This window comes from Aulonocara stuartgranti (genome assembly GCF_965226115.1).
Source record: "Aulonocara stuartgranti genome assembly, chromosome: 16".
NCBI lineage: Eukaryota > Metazoa > Chordata > Actinopteri > Cichliformes > Cichlidae > Aulonocara > Aulonocara stuartgranti.
This window is the reverse complement of record NC_138952.1, coordinates 1904846-1924418: the sequence shown is the minus strand read 5'-3', so window position 1 is coordinate 1924418 and position 19573 is coordinate 1904846. Positions and strand designations below refer to the sequence as shown.

Here is a 19573-nt window from a genome sequence, read left to right as displayed (position 1 = left end):
TGAGGGCTGCTCTCTAGAGACCTGTTGCCGACAGTTCTCCCAAAGCCGCGGAATTTAACCCTAGGACAGCTCTCCCCAGATGTGATGGAAAACATCTGGCCAGCTGCTTGACTACAAGGCTTGGCCATCCAGCCTCAGTGCTACTAACCCCCCTAAACACTCGTATACCAAGATAAAGCCCAGTTGATACTGATGATAAACAGCAACCAAGGCCCTTTAAAGGAATGTGAGACTTAATAGTGTGATGTACGGATGACTGAAAGCTGCCTGCACGTGGTACGTTATATATAAAAAAGCCTTTTTTGATTTGAAGTATTAACCATATACTGGTTTCGATAATAAAGGCAAGTATCTTTGAAAATAACTGGATACAGAAATAATGCAAAGAGTGTCCCAGAATAACATTTATTAATTACTGACTTTTATTTAATTTAAAAAAAGATTACTTGTAAATGTTACATTGAGTTCTACTGAAGCATTTCCATGATCTGTCTCTTAGCACAGGTTAACATTAGGCACACAATAATGCAGACATCATTTTGCATTTCTAGCAACTGTTCAAATACAAAACAGCGATTCAGAGAGAGAGAGAGTGGGGAGGAAGAACCCTAAAACTGCACTGAAAGCAGCGTAGCCAGGAAAATACATCAAAACTGGAATTCAGCCCATCTGTTCCCACGTGAGGGTCAACGGCTGATTTCTCAGGTGCCTGTGTCGTGCGTTACATTAAAGAAAACACAAAATCAATTTTCATGTACAGACCACGATACCCTGGATTGCAAAAGCCATCAAGAGCTAATTTATGTCATTCCCTCGCACATTCACCGAAAGTACAAAACGCCCCACCAGAAAAATCAGACAAATAGTCAACGTGCCTGAAAATATAGAGCTCTCGCTTCTTGACACGCAAATGTTCCCCGTGTATAAATGACTGAATACCAGATTTTTTTTAAATAAGACTTCTATAAAGTTGTAAAAAACCCAAATTTGCCCATTCTTTGATTCATCAAGGATCTGTAGTCACTTAATATTTGGCCTTTCCTAAAAAACACAACAAAAAAACATATTAGGAGCGAGTGGGCGGAGCACAACACCGACTCAAACTTCAGTGGCAGAAACAGCAATTTTACAAATACAGCAATTAAAATAAAGATACTAAACTGCCCTTTGTCCGAGTCGGGGCCACGGCCTTCAAAGCTTATGTACAGCTTATGGCACAGGAAGGGCAACTGCTATGGGTCCTCACTGCTGTTTTACCAGAGAGGGAATAATTGAGACAAAACGTTTTACTTATTGCACGAAAAATATTCAGTTCAAGGGTTTGCGTCACAGAAAGCTTTGGATGAGGGGAATGAATCCTTTGTCCTTTGGTCGGGCATCTTTCTGTTTTGGTCAGTCCCACATGATGCTCAGGGGGCTTCTTTTAATTTATATATGGAAATCTGTGATATGAGTGCAGGAAGTCTCTACAGAACAAAGCCTGAGAATCAATGCACACTGCAGTGTGTTGAGAAATGGCAAGTTATCACATGTGCAGCCTCATCAAAACATACAGTGGCACTGCAGGTCAACACTGCCCGTTCGGAAAGGTTTTTGACCCTTTGAATAGCTCGACATGAACGGGAACAACGTTTGTGTTTGTACGCAGACACGTGACAAGTCACAGGACCTGTTCAATGGCACATAGAATGGATACGAATGGGGTTTTACAATAAATCAAGCACATTACATTTGACTTTGCAGCTGTCCACCTTTTTTCTGAGAAAGAAAATATAGAAAATAATACAACATACAATCAAATACATTTTCAGGTCATCCTCTTTTTGTTATGCGGAGGTGAAAGCAAGTGCAGTATTCACGTTCATCAGAGAACAAAATCCGACAGGCTGACCCCAAAAGCCATCTTTTTAAAGCTAAAGCTGCTCAAACGCAGACGAGTCGAGATCTGTGGAGCTCGTCACAAACGTCTCTAATTTACCATACAGGCAGAACAATCATTGTCAACGTCACCATTGGTATACAGAAGTCTGTTGTGCACTAACAAGATTTGCACCAGCGTCAACTCTTCGCGTCAGGTTCACAAAACACCAGTGAAACATTTTAATAATTTTCTGTGGCATGCAACCCAGATTAGGGCTTTCTATGCCAAACAAACAATGTGGTTACATCTGTACCTGTGCCTTAGAAACTTTGATAAGAACAAAAAGCCAAATAACTGCACATTTTTGGGCTCAGAGGGGAAACTGGTGTGACGGCTTTTGAGTCCAGAGTTTTGGGGGAGGGTGATGGTTTGATGTTTAGTCGCCGCCAGACTGAGCGCTCAACGACAGCAGTGGAGACTTCACTATGGCGATGTGGGTACCGACACCTCCAGCAGGCGGTTGTTCTTGCGCTTGCAGGATATGCTGTTGCCGTTCTTCGGGCTGCTCTGGATGAACTTCACGCATACTTTGTCCTGCTTAAACTGCACCAGGAACCTGCCACACAGAAAACATGGGCAACGTCACAAAACATCGACGGCGCCGAAGAAATATCACCTTTCTCAGTGCGACTGCTCTTACTCATCCGAGATGTCAACTTTAAGTTTCTCCCGGTCTGCGGCGGTCGCCCCGATGCGATGGAGCTTGGTGATGATTTCAATAAGGTGCTCACTGCTGAGCAAGAAATCTCCTTTGACAGCTGAAGCCGAACCCTGCAGTAGAAGAAAGTCACATATTAAGATCTTTTAATAAACTTTGGTGTCTCGTCTGGCCTTACAGTAATCGTCCGTCACTTGGAGACATTTTTATTCGCTTCCCGCCGAGCTAAATGAGAAGCTCACTCCCTGAATGACTTTGGCTTCAACGAGCCAGAGCACAGCGGCTTCATAATTCTACTCAACTACACAATCGTGTCTCTTCTCACCTCTTTGAGTTTGAGAGCAAAGAAGCCGTCTTTCTGCGTGCTGACCGACACGCTAGTGACGTCTGGCAGAGGAATGCTGGCCTTCACCTGGCCCGTTTTCTGGTCAGCCAGGACAAAGTTCTTCTTGGTCAGCAGGAAGATCCGTGGCGTTCCCTGCAAACGTGCAAGCTAACATTTTAGCCCTCTATCATTCCCCCTCTACATGTTTTCTTTCAATGCATTTTTAAATGCTTGTGAGCTCCAAGCTCTGAGCTACAACATAGCAGACCTGTGCAGAAATGTCTGATGTCTGCTGGAAGAAAAACGCTGTCAGTTGTTATGATGTCAAAAAACATCAGCTCACCGTGTAAAGTGTTGAAATATACATCAAAACAACAAACGGCGGCTCTGCTTCACTGTGGAAAATTGCAGAAAATCTCTAAACACACAAGGTCGCTGTGTAATCACACTTCCTGTTTTAGGTTTTCCAGTTTGCATACAAACTAAATGGACTGTAAATACTGTGGTGTGTGCGCGTGTGTGTTTTCTGACCTTGCCATTCGCCCTGTTAATCTTGTTGACCACGTCGGCCAGCAGGACCTTCTCGTCCACAGCACTGTTGAGTTTCTGATATTTGGGGTTCTTGCTGATCTCCAGGTAATCTCCTTTGAAAGGCTGACTCACACTGACACACAATACAGGAAAACAAGACTCCGCTTTACCTTGATCATGTGACTACACGTTGCTTTTATCTTGCTATAAAATAAAATAAAGGGCACTTGATGGCAGTGATGTTCAGCTACCTGTTTGGGTAGAGAGCCTTTTTATCCTTGAAGATCTCACTTGCTTCCAGCTTCTCCTCATACACTGCCTTCTTCTCCTCGGTGAACTGGTCCCTGTATTTCTTGCACTAAACAAGAGACAAATTCATTCAGTTACATTCTGATGTATATGCAGTTATTATAAACATGGTTCTTTAATGTGGCTGAATGTGGTCGGTTTTTGTGACCGACCCTCCAGTGATGGAAGATTTTCCGGAGCTCGGTGTGGACTCCATCCAGGAAGCCGTACGGCCTGGCCGGCCACTTTCTGTCTATGGGGGACATGGAAGGCATGCTGCTCTTCAAGCCCAGGAAGTATTTCTGTATCTGGACACATAGACAAGAAAATCATCTTTGGTTTCTTAATATCATGTTAAACTTGAACATTAAAATCGAAAAGTCCAACTTACAATTCGCTGGATGGTAAAGTCGTAGATCTTTTTGCCGGCATTTGCCCTGAAGAACTTCCTGTACTCTCTGCGGACCTATAACGGCACCAAAAGATCAGATGAAATCAACGAACTCAGTTGGTTCTTAAATCTTATCTGTGTGTGTATTTGGAAAGAGAAGGAGGCACACCGACAGCAGGATGACAGTGCAACACAAACAGCACACTGAAAAAAAACATCTGACGTTTGGTTAGTGACAAACAACTGCAGTCTGCTGGACGTTGACATTTACTTTACTTGAAAGGATGTGATGGTTACAACAAGCAGTCTGACCATAAGTCTACAAACTGAGGTGGAAATGGGTGCACTGTGATGCACGAGGTGATGAAAAATAAAAAAACAATATTAGGACTGCAATAAATGGTGTATGGACAAGTTTACTTCAACAACCAGCAACAGGGACAAGGACACACACCTAGAGAGAAAGAGAGAAACTCTGCTGGATAGAAAAAAAGTGCTCGTTCATGGGTTAGTGTGACAGATGCAGAGAAAAGAAGATACGAGTCAGACGCCGCTGCGTGACATCTGCAACATTAAAAGCCTCAAAGGAGGAAAGAAAGGTCCAATCCTCAATCATCCATTTAAAATGGATTTTTCTTAACTACTTGTCTTATATACATTGCATTTAAAAAAAATTACAAAATGCAAGAAGTGTCACGAGGACAGCGCCTGGATAATGACAGAGAAGATCCCTGAGGAGGATGAGGAAAGTCAGGGGTGTCGAGTAGGTGGCAGACTTGTTGATGGCTGCGCCGTGGGGCTGGGAGGTACCTTGAGTCCCTGCCAGTAGGCCCAAATCAAAGCGACAGCGTGCTTACGCCTGGCCTCTTCCTTCAGTCTCCTGAGCTCCCTGCGAGCCTGTTCGGGGGTGGGAGGGAAGAGACAGAGAGTAGGAACAAATGAAGCAGGAGAAGATGAGAGGGAGAGGAGGTAGACACCGTTTTGCCTGAGGTCAGAAACATCAAATGCGCACACACACACACACTGCACACAAGCACAGTGTGATCACTGAGAGACTGTAAAATTACAGCTCTGCTTCTCCAGCCTCCAGAAACCAATATGGAAGTGTGGGTCATGGGAGCATTTATCTGGGGAACTTCTGGAAGGCAAACAGAGCTGGTGCTTTGACAACTTTGAGTGCAAAAGGAGAAAACAAAAAGTCACATCTCAGGCGGTCAGAGGATCCAAACTCATCCTTCTAAAAAACAGCACAGCAATGCAAAAACTACACATGCACCAGCTACACAGGAAGTCATGCAGAGGCAGCAGGCAGCATGCGGTGTGAAGCATGGACCTCGGAGGAAGAAGCTGAAAACAATGCCAGGATAGGACATCAGTCCCTGATGTGATGTATGGAGACTGGACGCCTACGTTTCACTGACTAGTACTCACAGTGGAAAAATGACAGCACTGCAAAGGCAGGTTCAGATGAAAATAACCATTCTGGTCACATGGGTGAGACTGCTGTGCTTTAGCAGCCAGCAGTCCACCTCTGAGAGACTCCATAATAAGATGTCTTACATACAACTTAAGTGTTTGGAAAGAGTCGAGCAGATGGACACGTTATGGACGAGGTGGGAGTGGGATTGATGGAGGGCGGCAAGTCAGAGTCACGGCAAATCAAGTCAACAGGCTTCCCAAATACCTTGGTGCCCTGCCAGCCAGCCCAAATGACCGATACGGCATGTTTATTCCTCGCCTCCTCCTTCAGCTGACGCAGCTCTCTCCGGGCCTAATGAGAAGCGGTGGCAGTTGTGGGTGAAGTTAATTTCAGTGGCAATCAAAACACAATTGTCCGAAAACAGGGGACAGCAGAGGCGACACAGCAGGGGCAAAAAGGTGGATAAACAAAGACGAACAACAAGAAAACGTGCGAACGAGGAGACTCTCCCCACAATGAGGCTGTGTGTGGTCAGCTTTAAAAGAATATCGTATGAAATGATGCAAAATAAAGTCCAGCAAGAAAGTTCAATTATCTTCAGCGTCAAAGGTGCAAACTAACAAAGAGCCAGAACCACAGTTTAGATTTAAGACACTAAAGTCTTAATGCTTTGAGCCTGGCTGTAATTTAGTCTAATAACAACCTCCAAGAATATTCGATATAACAGAGATTGTTACATTCTGACAGGATAATGGTTTCCTGCATGCCAGCAGAATCAGGCTGAGCTTTAAGAGCTTCCTGCTGCACATCATCACATCGATTAATAAGAAGCTTCTTGACTTTAACCAGAGTAAAAACCACAATCATAATCAGATGTGTGGCAACATGTACATTTCTTACTTCCAGCATATGTTTGCAGCATATGCTGGAAGTAATTTTAGATCGCAGCAGAGGTGTGGCACACTGGACAGAAAGTGTAAAACACCTGAGCCGCACGTCGCAGCCACGATCGGCACCGTTTACGACGCCGGATTAAGCGTGTTAGTTGGGGAAGTCGAGATAATCCCACATTTAACCCTTGTGTGGTGTTCATATTTTTGTTACTCAGCCAGTGTTCATGGGTCTGCTGGACCCGCTAGAGTTTTGGCTTTCCAAATTAACACTATCAAACAATTTTATGTTAAATTACTCAACAGATGTTTACTTCATCCCAATTACAAACCATATGAACAGCAAACATGGTTAATTTTTTCCCTTTACCTTTGTTAGATCACATTTATGAATGAATGTGCTTCTCGTTTTTTCTTTGTTTTTTTTTTTATAAAATGTTATAAAAAAAATAAATCAGTTATAATCAAGTGGAGTGAGTGGAAAGACAACACATTTACACGTGAAGCAATATGTTTCACAACTAAATGGGATCAGCTGCTCATCAATGGTGACATTAGGCCCAGGGTTGTAAAACAGGGGGAGGCGGTGCACACACTTATCCCACACTGTCCTTATGGCAGCTAGCTTGTCTCACTGCCGTCGAGCTGGTCTGTCGTCTCGGTTATCAAATCGGATAATCCTGGAAATTTTGTGGAAGTTTTCCAGAGACACTGATGCACGGAAAGGTTCTTGCCGGTTTCTGCATCCCACAGGGATTCTGTGGATTCCCCTTTGGACCTGAAAACTCCTGCAAGGATAAGAACCCCAAAGTAGGCCTTTGGGGTTCTTAGATGAATTTGGTCCATCTCCTTCCACCTCTCTCCAAAAACACACCTTCCTTCTAGATTACTGCAATCCAGAATAATTTTCTGGATGGAATCTGGGATGAAAAGCTCAAATGAAGACTTGATGTCCTGCACATGAGTAACTGTCAGTCGTGTTGGCCCTGGCTTATCACAGTAACAGCTCTGCAGGGTGGCTCATTTCTTGGGCAAGAAGACCATTCAATGTCACCAGTTATTGACATCCATATTTCTTCACTTGCTGTCTGGTGGGCTTGTCCTGGTCCTGGAGCTGGCAGCAGATGGGGTGCTCGTCTTCGTTTTGTTACTAAATGGTGCTCAACCTCATCCTCTTCTTCAAAGTCACTGTCAGACTCTGAATTTTCAGAAATGTGAAATATTCTGAAACCTCTTTGTCAACATCATCATCAGAAGCCCCTCTCTCTTCCAAAATCAATTGGATGGCCCTCGCAGCAGATAATCTTTTGCCATCTTGATCAGTTGTGATAAAGAACCACACTGGCAAAGTCTTATTTATAGTATTATGCCCCTAATTTGCAGGTGGGACAGGGTATGAGAAAATAAAATTTGGATCTCTCAAGAAAGAGGGTAAAATGTGTGAGATGTAAGAGCAGACGGTGTTGGTAGTTGAATTTTCAACAATGCTGCAACTTTGTGCGGAGCAGGAGGGGAAGAAAACACTATCAGCAGCACCAGAAAGGAGGAAGACAGAGTGTGGGAACACAGGACCTTCACTTTCAACACTTTTATTAGACCTGGGTCCAGTGGACCTGAACACCTTGTATGTAATGTAAATGCGTGGGGGGAGGTACAGTATGAGGTCACTGAAAATTAGTTCGGATTTATGTTCTTCACAGAAAATAAGCCAAAGCCAATGAATTTCAGGTTGAAAAAATAATTAATTGTTTAATTTTTCTTTTGAGAAAAACTGAAAACGGGTCTCACAGACCCGAACACCATACAAGGGTTAAGAGCCACACAACAGAAAACGGGAAGAAATGAACAGTCGGGCTCGTTAATCTGGCCGAGGTTCATTCAGCAGGGCTGCTACTCTATCAGGCAGTTTCGTGGTGAGAATAGCATAGGATGGGACAAGACGTGATGAACAGGGATGGCAGCTGGGACAGCAACACACTATCGCTGGGTGGAAATACCTTGGTTCCCTGCCAGTAAGCCCAAATTACTGTCACAGCATGTTTATTCCGCACTTCTTGTTTCAGACGTCTCAGCTCCAGCCGTGCCTGGTGGATGTGGTGGGCGTTCGGTAAGACAAGTTAAAGATGTGAGGAGGAGAAAAAAAAAATCGAGACGGGAAAGTTGAAAAAGGAGCAGGGGAGAAAAGATAAGTGGGAGCTGTGTGATCAGCACAAGAAGCAGGATTAAAGGAAAACAGCAGCAATAACATTAAAGGACAGGTTTGTTAAAGAACAGCCGTCTTGCAATACTGTGGAGCCTTTAGGCAAGAACACAGCGAACAATAAAAAACCAAAGAGTTTGAAGCGTTCAGGAGCAGGCTTCTCCTGCAGAAGCCATCAAGGTACAGCAAACACCTCGCTCTTTGATATCCGTACCTGGGTGCCGTGCCAGAACGCTGCGATGGTGGTCACTGCCTCCTCGCATCTCTTCTGATGTTTCAGCTCTCGCAGAAGTTTGCGGGCCTGGTGGAAACATGCAGACACTTTCATTTTCTTCCACACGACAGCTGCTACACTTTTTTCAATGAACAGAGTGAATTCAAAGACAGATGCACACCTGCCAGCCTCTGGTGTACGACTGAACCATGGTGGTAGCACTCTTGATGTTCCGGTACTTCTTTTGTTGCTGTGAGATGGAAAAGTGTCATTATGCATCGGTGAGTATGGTTTTTAATCCGCTTTGTATTTTGGTGTAATTAAAGGGTCTCACAGCGTAGCGGCGGTACCAAGCTGCCACCACTATCTGGCTCTTCTTCATCAACAGGAAGTGCGTGCGGCACTTCCAGCCTCTGTAGATCTTCTGAATGAGTGTGGCAAGGTCCTGGAGACACTGCTTTCTCTTCTCCTCCAAGAAAAAGAGCTGCAGGAAGAGGAGAAAATTAAGAGCTCCAGACAAGAGCACCTGGGAAACTGTGTGAACGCTGGATGTTATCAACATCATCAAATTATCTGCAGGAAGGTAAAATGTCAGGGAAAGTCAGTTTACTCTGAGGGGAAAAGGTTACGAGTTGGACTTTTTTTGGGGGGGGGGTTCTAAACTGAGGAAGCACCAATTTCTCAATGACAAGAACAAAGTGCAGGTGGGAGAAAAAGTTTACTGCTCCAGGAAGACAATAAAACTGACCTTTTGATAATCGACTTATTCTCAAGGATGAGACCGCATCAGTTATTGCACTGGTGTGAGGAATAGGGCTGCCACAAACGATTATTTTGATAGTCGGCTAGTCAGCGATTACTTTTGCGATTAGTTGACTAATCAGATCATCATCCATTGGACGTAAAACTACAGCTTATTGCACCAGCAGCATCTGCTCTTATATAACTATCATTAGCTTACAGCTTTAAGTGTTTAAGGTCTGTGCTAACTAAAAATAAAGACAAGATGATAGTTTATTAAATTTTAATGACATTTGCAGATTGTTTCGGTGAAGTTTAATAAACTCCTTGCTATCTAAAATATAACAGGACACCGGAGTAAATTCTGGAGCATCTCACACTTCTGATAATCAGCTGTCTGCTTGACGTTTATTCAGCTGTGTAAAAACTATAACTTTAATCTCAGACAAACCGATTTACTCAGGAACAAATAAAATACTGAAAAAAGCCAAACAACATTTTTAAGTTATCTAAGTGACTCATATATCATGTTTAACCTGAGTAGTGAAAGACGGCGGTGGGTTTGAAAATGATCTGCCGGGAGTCCGGTGTTCTCACGGGGCTAGTGACCTAGCCCCCGGCTAGCTAACGAACCAGTGGGTAACAGACGTCTCCGAAAACGTCGGAGCGCTTTTGAAAATATGTGGTGTCTTGATAAACTGAGCAGATATTTGAGGTTTACACAGCTACATTCTCGCCTGAAAATATGTTAAACGTTTATTTTGTGACCCAGAAAGAATAATAAGAGTAATATTAAAACTAACTAGCTGCCGCCATTGTTGTAAACTAAGCAGGGCCGCGCTATGAATTCTGGGACACAGCTGCTTCTTCTTCTTCGGGGTTTAACGGCAGCTGGCATCATGAACATGCAGTGCTGCCATCTTCTGTTTCAGTCCGTTATTACACTCTTAAATCCTGCTACTTATTCCTGCGTCTTTTGGGATCTTACAAAGCTTCAAACGACACGTCGACTATTAAATTAGTCGTCGACGTTTTTGATAGTCGACGTAATCGTGACTAGTCGACTAATCGTGGCAGCCCTAGTGAGGAAGTCACTGCTTTACCTTCAGGAACACTGGGCCTGTCGATATAACGCCACATATGGAAGTTTCTGGGTTTGTTCATATATCCACAGAGCTTGACTGATACCTACGTCGCGACTATTCTATTTTCTGTATAGATAAAAAAATGGTGTCAGTTAAGCTAAAGGTGTGACTGCAGTGATTAAGGAGCAGAATAAATATGCTCGAACTCTGTTTCAGTGATTTTGAAGCTGTAGATATGTAAAGCAGATAAGCTGATCAGATAGAAAAAGCAATTATGGAAAAATTCTCCCAGTGTGAGATCATGTTATTCCAGGCTCTGTTTGGCCTTTTGCTGGTGGGGGAGAAAGTCCATCCAAACGCTGCAGGCCCGAGCAGCTGAAGAGTCTGCAAGCGCAGAGGAAAGAAGCCTGTTTCCCATGTTATATGGGACAGCTAAATGAAACCATGTGTTCTCAGAGTGGTGGTTACAAGCTAATTGTTGAAGTGGGGGCTCCAAGCAAAGCCCACCCTGCTTTACAAACATGTAGCTGTGAGAAAGCAAGGCAGCTGAGCACACCGGCTTCAACCATTCAACTCCAAAACAGCCCAATCTGCAGGAATACCGAGCAGCTGTCCAAAAAATAAATGCTTCGCCAGGTTAGAGAGTGGATTTTACCGTTCTTGGGTTTCTGATGAAGATCTTGGAGCGGCCATAAGAGATCTCTTCTGTTGGAATCTGGAGGTCGGCCATCAGCACCTCCACTCCTTCCCTGTGGGAAGTCAGAAAAGTCAAGAGGGTCCTACACTACACGAGCGCAGATATATACAGTTTTCACAGGATTGCAGTGCAGTCCCAACCTTACTGCTTCCATAGGAATTAAGAGGATAAGTCGCAGGCGTGCGCTGCTAATCAAACGCACTTGATTAAAATAACAACTCTTTAAAATCAGGTTGTGTCAGTTCGAGCTTTCAGGTGTGTGTCAACAAAATCTTCCTAGGAGTGGACGTTCCAGCAAGTTCACCCCGGGGTCAGGTTGTGCAATGCTCAGAGAAAAGGCTTTGCAGGCCTCAGCATGCTAACCTGGGAAGTTCATCACAGTACAATTAGAAAGAGACTGAACAAGTATGGCTTGTTTGGAACGACAGCCTCTTCTTTTTTTAAATAAAGAAAAAACAGGGCAGCACAGCTCATGTTTGCAAAGGTTCAACCTGTGCCGTCTGAACAGGGGAGCCGTTTAAAGTCCAGACGTCAACGTGATGGGAGCTGCGCGTGAATAAACACCTGCAAACATCTGTTCCTCAACGTTTTCATTCAGAAGTAAACACGCTTCTTAGATCAGAGGTTAAATGTCTTAAAAAGTTAAGGTGTAGTCGTCTCGTGTTTAGGATCTTAAGACTACTGTGACCTGCACAGACAAAGGTGAGCGGGCCAAAATTACACCACAACAATGTGAGACTGATGAAAACCACACAGAAAACAATTGCACATGATGCTGAATCATGGGGTGTACTTAGTTTTTCACCTGACAGAAACAGCAGAAGGATTCGGATTCATGGAATAACAGAAGAGAGCGCCGAGGATGGAGTTTGAGAAATGATGGAAACCATGATGAAAGCAACAGCCAGAGAAATATGTCAGGAGACTAAGAAGAAAACTAAAAGTCAAAAGTCAAAAGTCAAAGTCAACTTTATTTGTCGATTCTGCCACATGTACAGGACATACGGAGAATAGAAATTGCGTTACTCTTCACTCCCTAGATAAATAGCAAATGAACATTTAAATATATTTAAATATAAAAGTGATTAAAAAATGCAAGTAAAATAATTAAAAAGTAAAAATTTAAATAAATACAATTTTACATATAACAAGAAAGCTATATAATATACAATATAATGGGTAAGTGACATTGAGTGTAAACCAGGCAGAGTAGTGCAAATAGGCAAATAGTGCAAATGGAGATTTGGTAATGTACGGTAAGAGAAAGTGTAACAACAAAGTCTTATGAGGTAATGGCAGTCCAATGCTCCACAAAGTGACTGGTAACTGGTGCAGGCCAGTGAGTGAGTCAGAGAGAGTGTGTGTTTGTGTGTGTGTGACAGAGTTCAGTGAGACCGTGGAGGAGAGAGGGGAGAGGGGGCAGAATCGGGAGGGAGTTAAGCTTCCTGACAGCCTGATGGATGAAGCTGTCCTTCAGCCTGCTGGTCCTGGCCTGGAGACTCCGCAGTCTCCTCCCCGACGGCAGCAGCTTGAAGAAGCTTTGCATTGGGTGTGTGGGATCAGCCGCTATGCAAAGGGCTTTTTTAGTGAGACGGGTGCTGTAAATGTCCTGGAGGGAGGGGAGAGAGACACCAATGATCCTCTCTGCAGCTCTCACTATGCGTTGGAGGGTTCTATGACAGGACGCATTGCAGGCTCCAAACCACACAGTGATGCAGCTCGACAGGATGCTCTCGATGGTGCCTCTGTAGAAAGTGTGCATGATGGAGGCTGGTGCTCCTGCTCTTCTTAGTTTGCGGAGAAAGAAGAGACGCTGCTGTGATTTCTTGGCCAGTGCTGTGGTGTTGTGCGTCCAGGAGAGATCCTCTGTGATGTGCACACCCAAGAACTTGGTGCTGCTCACTCTCTCCACAGACGCTCCGTCAATGGTCAGAGGAGCATGTTGGGTGTGCATTCTCCTGAAGTCCACGACAATCTCCTTCGTCTTCTCCACATTCAGAGAGAGATTGTTGTCAGCACACCACGTGGCCAGGCGTCTCACCTCACTTCTGTAGTCGGTCTCATCCCTGTTGCTAATGAGACCCACCACCGTTGTGTCGTCCGCAAACTTGATGAAGAGGTTGGAGCTGTATGATGGGGTGCAGTCATGGGTCAGCAGAGTGAAGAGGAGGGGGCTCAGCACACATCCCTGCGGGGCCCCCGTGTTTAAGATGATGGTGCTGGATGTATTACTGCCAACCCGTACTGCTTGAGGTCTTCCGGTGAGGAAATCCAACAGCCAGTTGCACAGTGAGGTGTTGAGCCCCAGCTGGACCAGTTTTTGAATGAGCTGTTGGGGGATTATGGTGTTGAATGCTGAACTGAAATCTATGAACAGCATTCGAACATATGAGTCATTTTTGTCCAGGTGTGTGAGTGCCGAGTGGAGTGCAGTGGAGATGGCATCATCGGTTGAGCGGTTGGGCCGATAGGCAAACTGGAAGGGATCCAGGGAGGGGGGCAGGACAGTCTTGATGTGTTGCATGACTAGTCGTTCGAAGCACTTCATCAGGATGGGAGTAAGTGCAACAGGACGGTAGTCATTAAAGCAGGAGGGAGATGACTTTTTTGGAACCGGAATGATTGTGGTGGCTTTAAAACATGTGGGGACGACAGCCTGGATGAGTGATATGTTGAAGATGTCTGTGAAGACATCAGTGAGTTCCACTGCACAGTCTCTCAGTGCACGACCAGGAATGTTGTCAGGACCCGGAGCTTTATGTGCATTGATCCTGCTGAGGGATCTCCTCACGCTGTCCGGTGACAGAGTCATCACCTGGTCACCAGGAGGGGGTGGGGTCTTCTGTGCAGTGGTGCTGTTTTGGACTTCAAAGCGAGCAAAGAAAGTGTTCAGCTCGTTCAGCAGGGGGATAGTGCTATCACAGGTCTGTGGTGGGGGCTTGTAATCTGTGATGGTCTGAATGCCCCGCCACAGGCTCCGTGAGTCTCTGCTGTCTTTGAAGTGATGAGATATTTTCCTGGAGTACTGTCTCTTAGCCTCTCTGATGCCACGGGAAAGGTTGGCCCTAGCTGTCCTCAGGCTTGCCTCGTCTCCATCTCTGAAGGCAACATTCCGAGCTTTCAGCAGCCTGTAGACCTCTCCTGTCATCCATGGTTTTTGATTGGCCCGGACAGTTATGGTTTTCGTGACTGTTACATCCTCAATACACTTGTTGATGTAGGCAGTAACAGTCTCTGCGTACTCCTGGAGGTCAGTGGTGTTGTTGTAGGTGGCAGCCTGCTTAAACATGTTCCAGTCTGTGGTGTTAAAGCAGTCCTGTAAAGCCTCTGAAGACCCTTCTGGCCACACTTGTATCTGCTTACGAACCGGTTTGGTGGTTTTAACACCACACAAAGCTGATACAAAGATGCTGAAACATCAGGAGCCAGATGTGTGAGACGGCAGATAGGAATCAGTGACTTCACCAGCAGAGAGGACGAAACCTGCAAGTCTGGCCGAGTCGAGGAGACAGATAAGGAGACAGATAACGTCTGGGCATGTTGTGGTTCCGAAACATAAGGTTTCATTTCCTTCAAACAAAGCTCGCTGTGACGACACGCACCTAAAACATCTCTGTTGACACACTGCTTTTATATAACATGACCGAACCAGCCAAACCTTTTTACCCTGGAATCACTCACGTCTTTAGTTAACTTGCATGTGAATCCATGCATATGCACACAGTGGGGACAGGAATGCATGAAAACAGCTGGGAAAAAAGGAGGGAACCAGTTTCCTTATCCTTAGATCTACACATACCAAACTCAGCCAAAAGTGTTGCTTTATAGCTCAGAGTTTTAGACCACATATTTAAATATACAGATCATATGGTCTGCTGGGTAAACTGCTGTCAAGCTCCCCTAATTATTTTCCCTTTTGCCTCTTTCTGTGTCATCCGAGTACTTTCTAGCAACGGCTGCTTCGCATTCACACAGCCACACCTGGGAGTGGACCGCTCTAGCCACAGTCTATTAGTGCTGGTCACACACTCTCCACTGGGAGCAGAGTCAAGTTTAGTGCCTTAGCTAAAGACACCTGGGAGCATTTCTCATTTTCCACACTCACATTTTCACACTGAAAACTTGAAGGGATTTGCTCTGGCAAGCTTCCAGGGCCAAGACCTCTTTTCCCCCCTAATCAACTATTCCCTAATGTCACCACTTCAGGGTATAAACAACAATTACCTTGCAGGCCCCTTCCAATGCGGCCAGGTCCTTTTGCAGAGCATTTTGTAGCGCTCCAAGCAGGGCTCGTAGGGCTGGCGGAAGGCATAGCCTGCTCGTCGCACACGGACGTTCTCCATCAGGCCCAGGTAGCGCACCTGATGGCGGACCAGAGAGTCGGTGAAGATGTGGGATGCCTTCTTATCATTGGGCTTGATGCAGCTGGAAAGCAAAAATTAAGTTGCAGATATTAGGCTGGTGCGTAGAGCCGGCTGCAGTAACAGCAGCAGCTCTTAAGTGCGCTTTTTATAGATTAATAGACCGTGCTAGACGGTGAGAGTAACAGCAGGCCGGCTGTACTCTCTGGACTATTTGAAAATGATTTCAAAGCAAACTTTGAGAGAATCACAAACAGCACAAACTGCTCTTTCTGTGTAATCGATATGATCAGATTTACCGGATGTAGTTTGGGTTCTTGGTCTGCAGGTTCCTCATCAGCGTGCCCACTGAAGCTCTGAACTGGAATCCAGCAGTTAGTGGTCTCTTCAGGTTGACTTTGGCTGGGTTGCCTTCAGGAAACAGCTGTTTGATGAGGCTGTGGTTGGCTTTGTACATGGCCTGTGACAGGTCCCGGTACAGAAGGTCATTGTTCTTATCCACAAAGCCCTCCACACGATACAGCACCTGGATACACAGAGGGAAGTGAGCCATTCACAAAAAGGTATTTTCATACACAAGTTGAACAAAGTGGTTACTTCTTTTTACACTTTGATTTTATCCTATGCAAAAATTCATAATATTATATTATTAATTTGTTAACATGTCTTTTTTAACATATCCGTCAGCTGTTATTGTTGCTGCCTCGGGTACCTTGCCGGCGTAGTGCTGGATGCGGAAGCAGTTGTGCGGCAGGCTGTGGTCGTTGAGGAACTTTGAGTTCTTGTTCAGCCGACTCTCAAAGTGCTGGTGGTCCGCACAGATGGTGTTCAGTTTGTCCAGGAAGGTCTCATCAGTGACCGTCCCCGGCCTCAGACACTCCTCGTCCAGCATGGCCAAGATGCCGTTTTGATTCTGGCACAAACAAAAGGAGGTTTAGGGTCAAACTTCTGAAGGGTTCAATGTAGAAACGTATTATTCTGTCATGGCTCATGTGTTTCACAGTGCTGAACAATCTGTTCACAACAGCTCGGATAATCATCTCATTTTGCTAAGACAACGTCAGACTTAAAATCAGCTTTAATGATGAACTGCTTTTCAATAACAACACCGATCATGAGGTTACACAGGAGGTTTACGCCACCTCTGGAGTCACAGAGCGGGAGAAATCATCCAGATTTAACCAAAATTAGCGTTTCTCAGTTATTCCAGAGAAACAAGTGTGGAGAACATGAAAAGCCAAGAACAGACACAGGACTTACGTTCTCAATCAGGTCACAGATGATGGCATTGTTGAAATATTCAATGTTGGTCCACTCGATGCCCTGTAACAAATGCATAAGCAGAGGTATACAGACATTTGTGTACATTTTAGAGACTGATGTACGCTGCATGTGGGAGAGCTCAGCACAGCACGTGCATTTTCAGCGTGCACCTCATCTATCGCCTTTACCAAGTATTCATGTGCTGCAATTACAGAGACACATGTTGCAGCACTTAATATTTACATGGGCGTAATGAGAACAAATGCTCCGGGAAGGAAAAAACAAAGAGACTTGGGTTGGTCACAGATCTTGTTTCTTTCATCTTGAACTCGAGTGCGTTTATTGAAAATGATTTAATCAGGATAAACCGATGCGTTTCCATCAGTTCTGAAGACATAATTGTCCTCGGTGCTTTGATGTTATGTCCTACAGGCTCCGTCTGCCTCACGTCGAGGCCAGAGTCCCTTTGGAGACTCAAAGGAGGAACACTTTCAATCTTGCCCTCTCAGAAAGGTTCACTGGGCCTTGAAAAAATTTTTTAGCAGCCATCAACTTCATAGCTACTAACGGCTTGGTAACCTAGGTCGGGGTAAGCAACTGGACAGATATTTTGGAGGGGGGAGGGGCGGATGCACAGGAGGCATAGCTTAAACTGACGGGTGGCCGGCCGCATTCCTGATTGGTAATCCTCCCTTCTTGCTCCAGCACTGCGGTATTTTCCCATGCAGTATACTGGAGAGAGGCCAGGAGTGGAATATCATTGGTGGTGGTGTTAGTAGGGAAGTGGCGTGGGGGTCACTACCGCTGCACTCATACACAGAGCTCGGAAAACAAACAGAGCCTAAAGGCCTGCAGCGGGGAGTGTTTACTCTCGCCGGAGCGGAAGACCATTTCCGTCCCCAAGAATCCACAGAGGGAAGACGTGAAGGGAATAAATGAAGAGGGTTTTCATGACAGAGACACACGTGAAGTAATAATGCGTCTGGTCAAAGGGCGAGGCTTGTAGAGCTTAAACAGATGAGCGCCGAGCGCCAAGCCGCCAGCGCAACAAAGGTGTGCAGAGCGCCAACACGTAGAATGATGCAGATTCTGCACAGCTGTAGGCCTGCACAGCACAGCTCGCTCTCGCTCTGCAGGCCTACTTGTTGTTCCTAGAGTATTTAAAAGTAGAATGGGAGGCAGAGCCTTCAGTTTTCAGGCCCCTCTTCTGTGGAAGCAGCTTCCAGTTTGGATTCAGGAGACAGACACTATCTCTACTTTCAAGATTAGGCTTCAAACTTTCCTTTTTGCTAAAGCATATAGTTAGGGCTGGACCAGGTGACCCTGAATCCTCCCTTAGTTATGCTGCAATAGACGTAGGCTGCTGGGGACTCCCATGATGCACTGAGGTTTTCCTTTCCAGTCACCTTTCTCACTCACTATGTGTTCACAGACCTCTCTGCATTTAATTATTTGTTATTAATAATCTTTGGCTGTCTCTCTTCTCTTCCACAGCATGTCTTTATCCTGTCTTCCTTCTCTCACCCCAACCGGTCGCAGCAGATGGCCCCGCCCCTCCCTGAGCCTGGTGCTGCTGGAGGTTTCTTCCTGTTAAAAGGGAGTTTTTCCTTCCCACTGTCGCCAAAGTGCTTGCTCATAGGGGGTCATATGATTGTTGGGTTTTTCTCTGTATCTATGAAGCGCCTTGAGGTGACTTTTGTTGTGATTTGGCGCTATATAAATAAAATTGAATTGAATCCCAGAGTTCACCATTCACACGCTCACCTCTCTGACATACTCTTCCTGCTCCTCACGCAGGGTCAGCTCGATGAAGATCTGCTGCAGTTTCTCGTTGCAGTAGTTGATGATGAACTGCTCAAAGCTGTTGTCCTGTGGGTGTAGCACCAGGAGGAGAAAAACAGTCAGACTTCTGTTAATGTGTTGGTTCATCTGCATTTCAGAGAATTCCTGCCACTAACGGTCTGCTGAGTGGCTTAATAACAGGTTAGAAGAAGGTAGGACAGGTGGACCATCGACATATCCGGATATCCAACATCCAGCTGTTTGTAAGTACTACACTTCAGGAATCTACGTCTGAAGGATCATCTCATCTTTCATTGTATTAAAAGCTTATCTGTCAAATCTGCTTCAGCTTCTTCTTCTCTTGGCTAACTGAGACTCATCCTTCATATCCATTTCCACTGGATTTGTCTGTTCAATTCACTTTTCCAAGATAATTTCCTGTTGTGTTTTATTAAAAAGTACGGTTGCACCTGCGCATCCTGAAAGTGAATTCATATCCTCAACAGCTGCACAGCTGCTTTTAGAAAACGAAGAGTAAAGCATGACTGTAACCCAGCATCACTTGATGTCGCTGCACGCACTGACACTTACCGTACCTCTGAAATGACACCAGTGATAATAAGTTTGAACAGCAGCTCGCTCCTTCTGAGGATTTGCTAACTCATTCTCCGACTGAGCACACACCTAATCAATCTGGACGTTGAAAAATGGATACCAGGACGGTTGTAATAATACCAGATAATGACAAATTCTTATCAGAACACGTTCCTGTGAACTGTCTTGGATTAGATTTCATTAAACATTGA

General features: G+C 45.1%; 1 protein-coding gene across 7 annotated transcripts in view; it reads right to left on the bottom strand.

The window, feature by feature from the left end:
• Positions 1–399: 399 nt before the first annotated feature.
• The window catches only part of myo1b (myosin IB), a 56120-nt gene continuing 36946 nt past the window's right edge, over positions 400–19573 (bottom strand). The window contains exons 14-32 of one of the 7 annotated variants that reach the window (XM_082509163.1): positions 18750–18854; positions 16983–17045; positions 16435–16635; positions 16022–16248; positions 15586–15786; positions 11320–11413; positions 9173–9322; positions 9020–9088; positions 8839–8925; positions 8422–8508; positions 5799–5885; positions 4925–5011; positions 4115–4189; positions 3897–4031; positions 3687–3793; positions 3436–3568; positions 2905–3057; positions 2562–2692; positions 400–2477 (exon numbers count right to left, since the gene is read on the bottom strand). In XM_082509163.1, coding sequence (XP_082365289.1) covers positions 2345–2477; positions 2562–2692; positions 2905–3057; positions 3436–3568; positions 3687–3793; positions 3897–4031; positions 4115–4189; positions 4925–5011; positions 5799–5885; positions 8422–8508; positions 8839–8925; positions 9020–9088; positions 9173–9322; positions 11320–11413; positions 15586–15786; positions 16022–16248; positions 16435–16635; positions 16983–17045; positions 18750–18854 — 2325 coding nt within the window. In that variant the 3' untranslated portion in view covers positions 400–2344. The remainder of the gene's footprint in view (positions 2478–2561; positions 2693–2904; positions 3058–3435; positions 3569–3686; positions 3794–3896; positions 4032–4114; positions 4190–4924; positions 5012–5798; positions 5886–8421; positions 8509–8838; positions 8926–9019; positions 9089–9172; positions 9323–11319; positions 11414–15585; positions 15787–16021; positions 16249–16434; positions 16636–16982; positions 17046–18749; positions 18855–19573) is intronic. The other 6 variants (XM_082509166.1, XM_082509164.1, XM_082509165.1 and 3 more) reach the window with 6 other exon arrangements.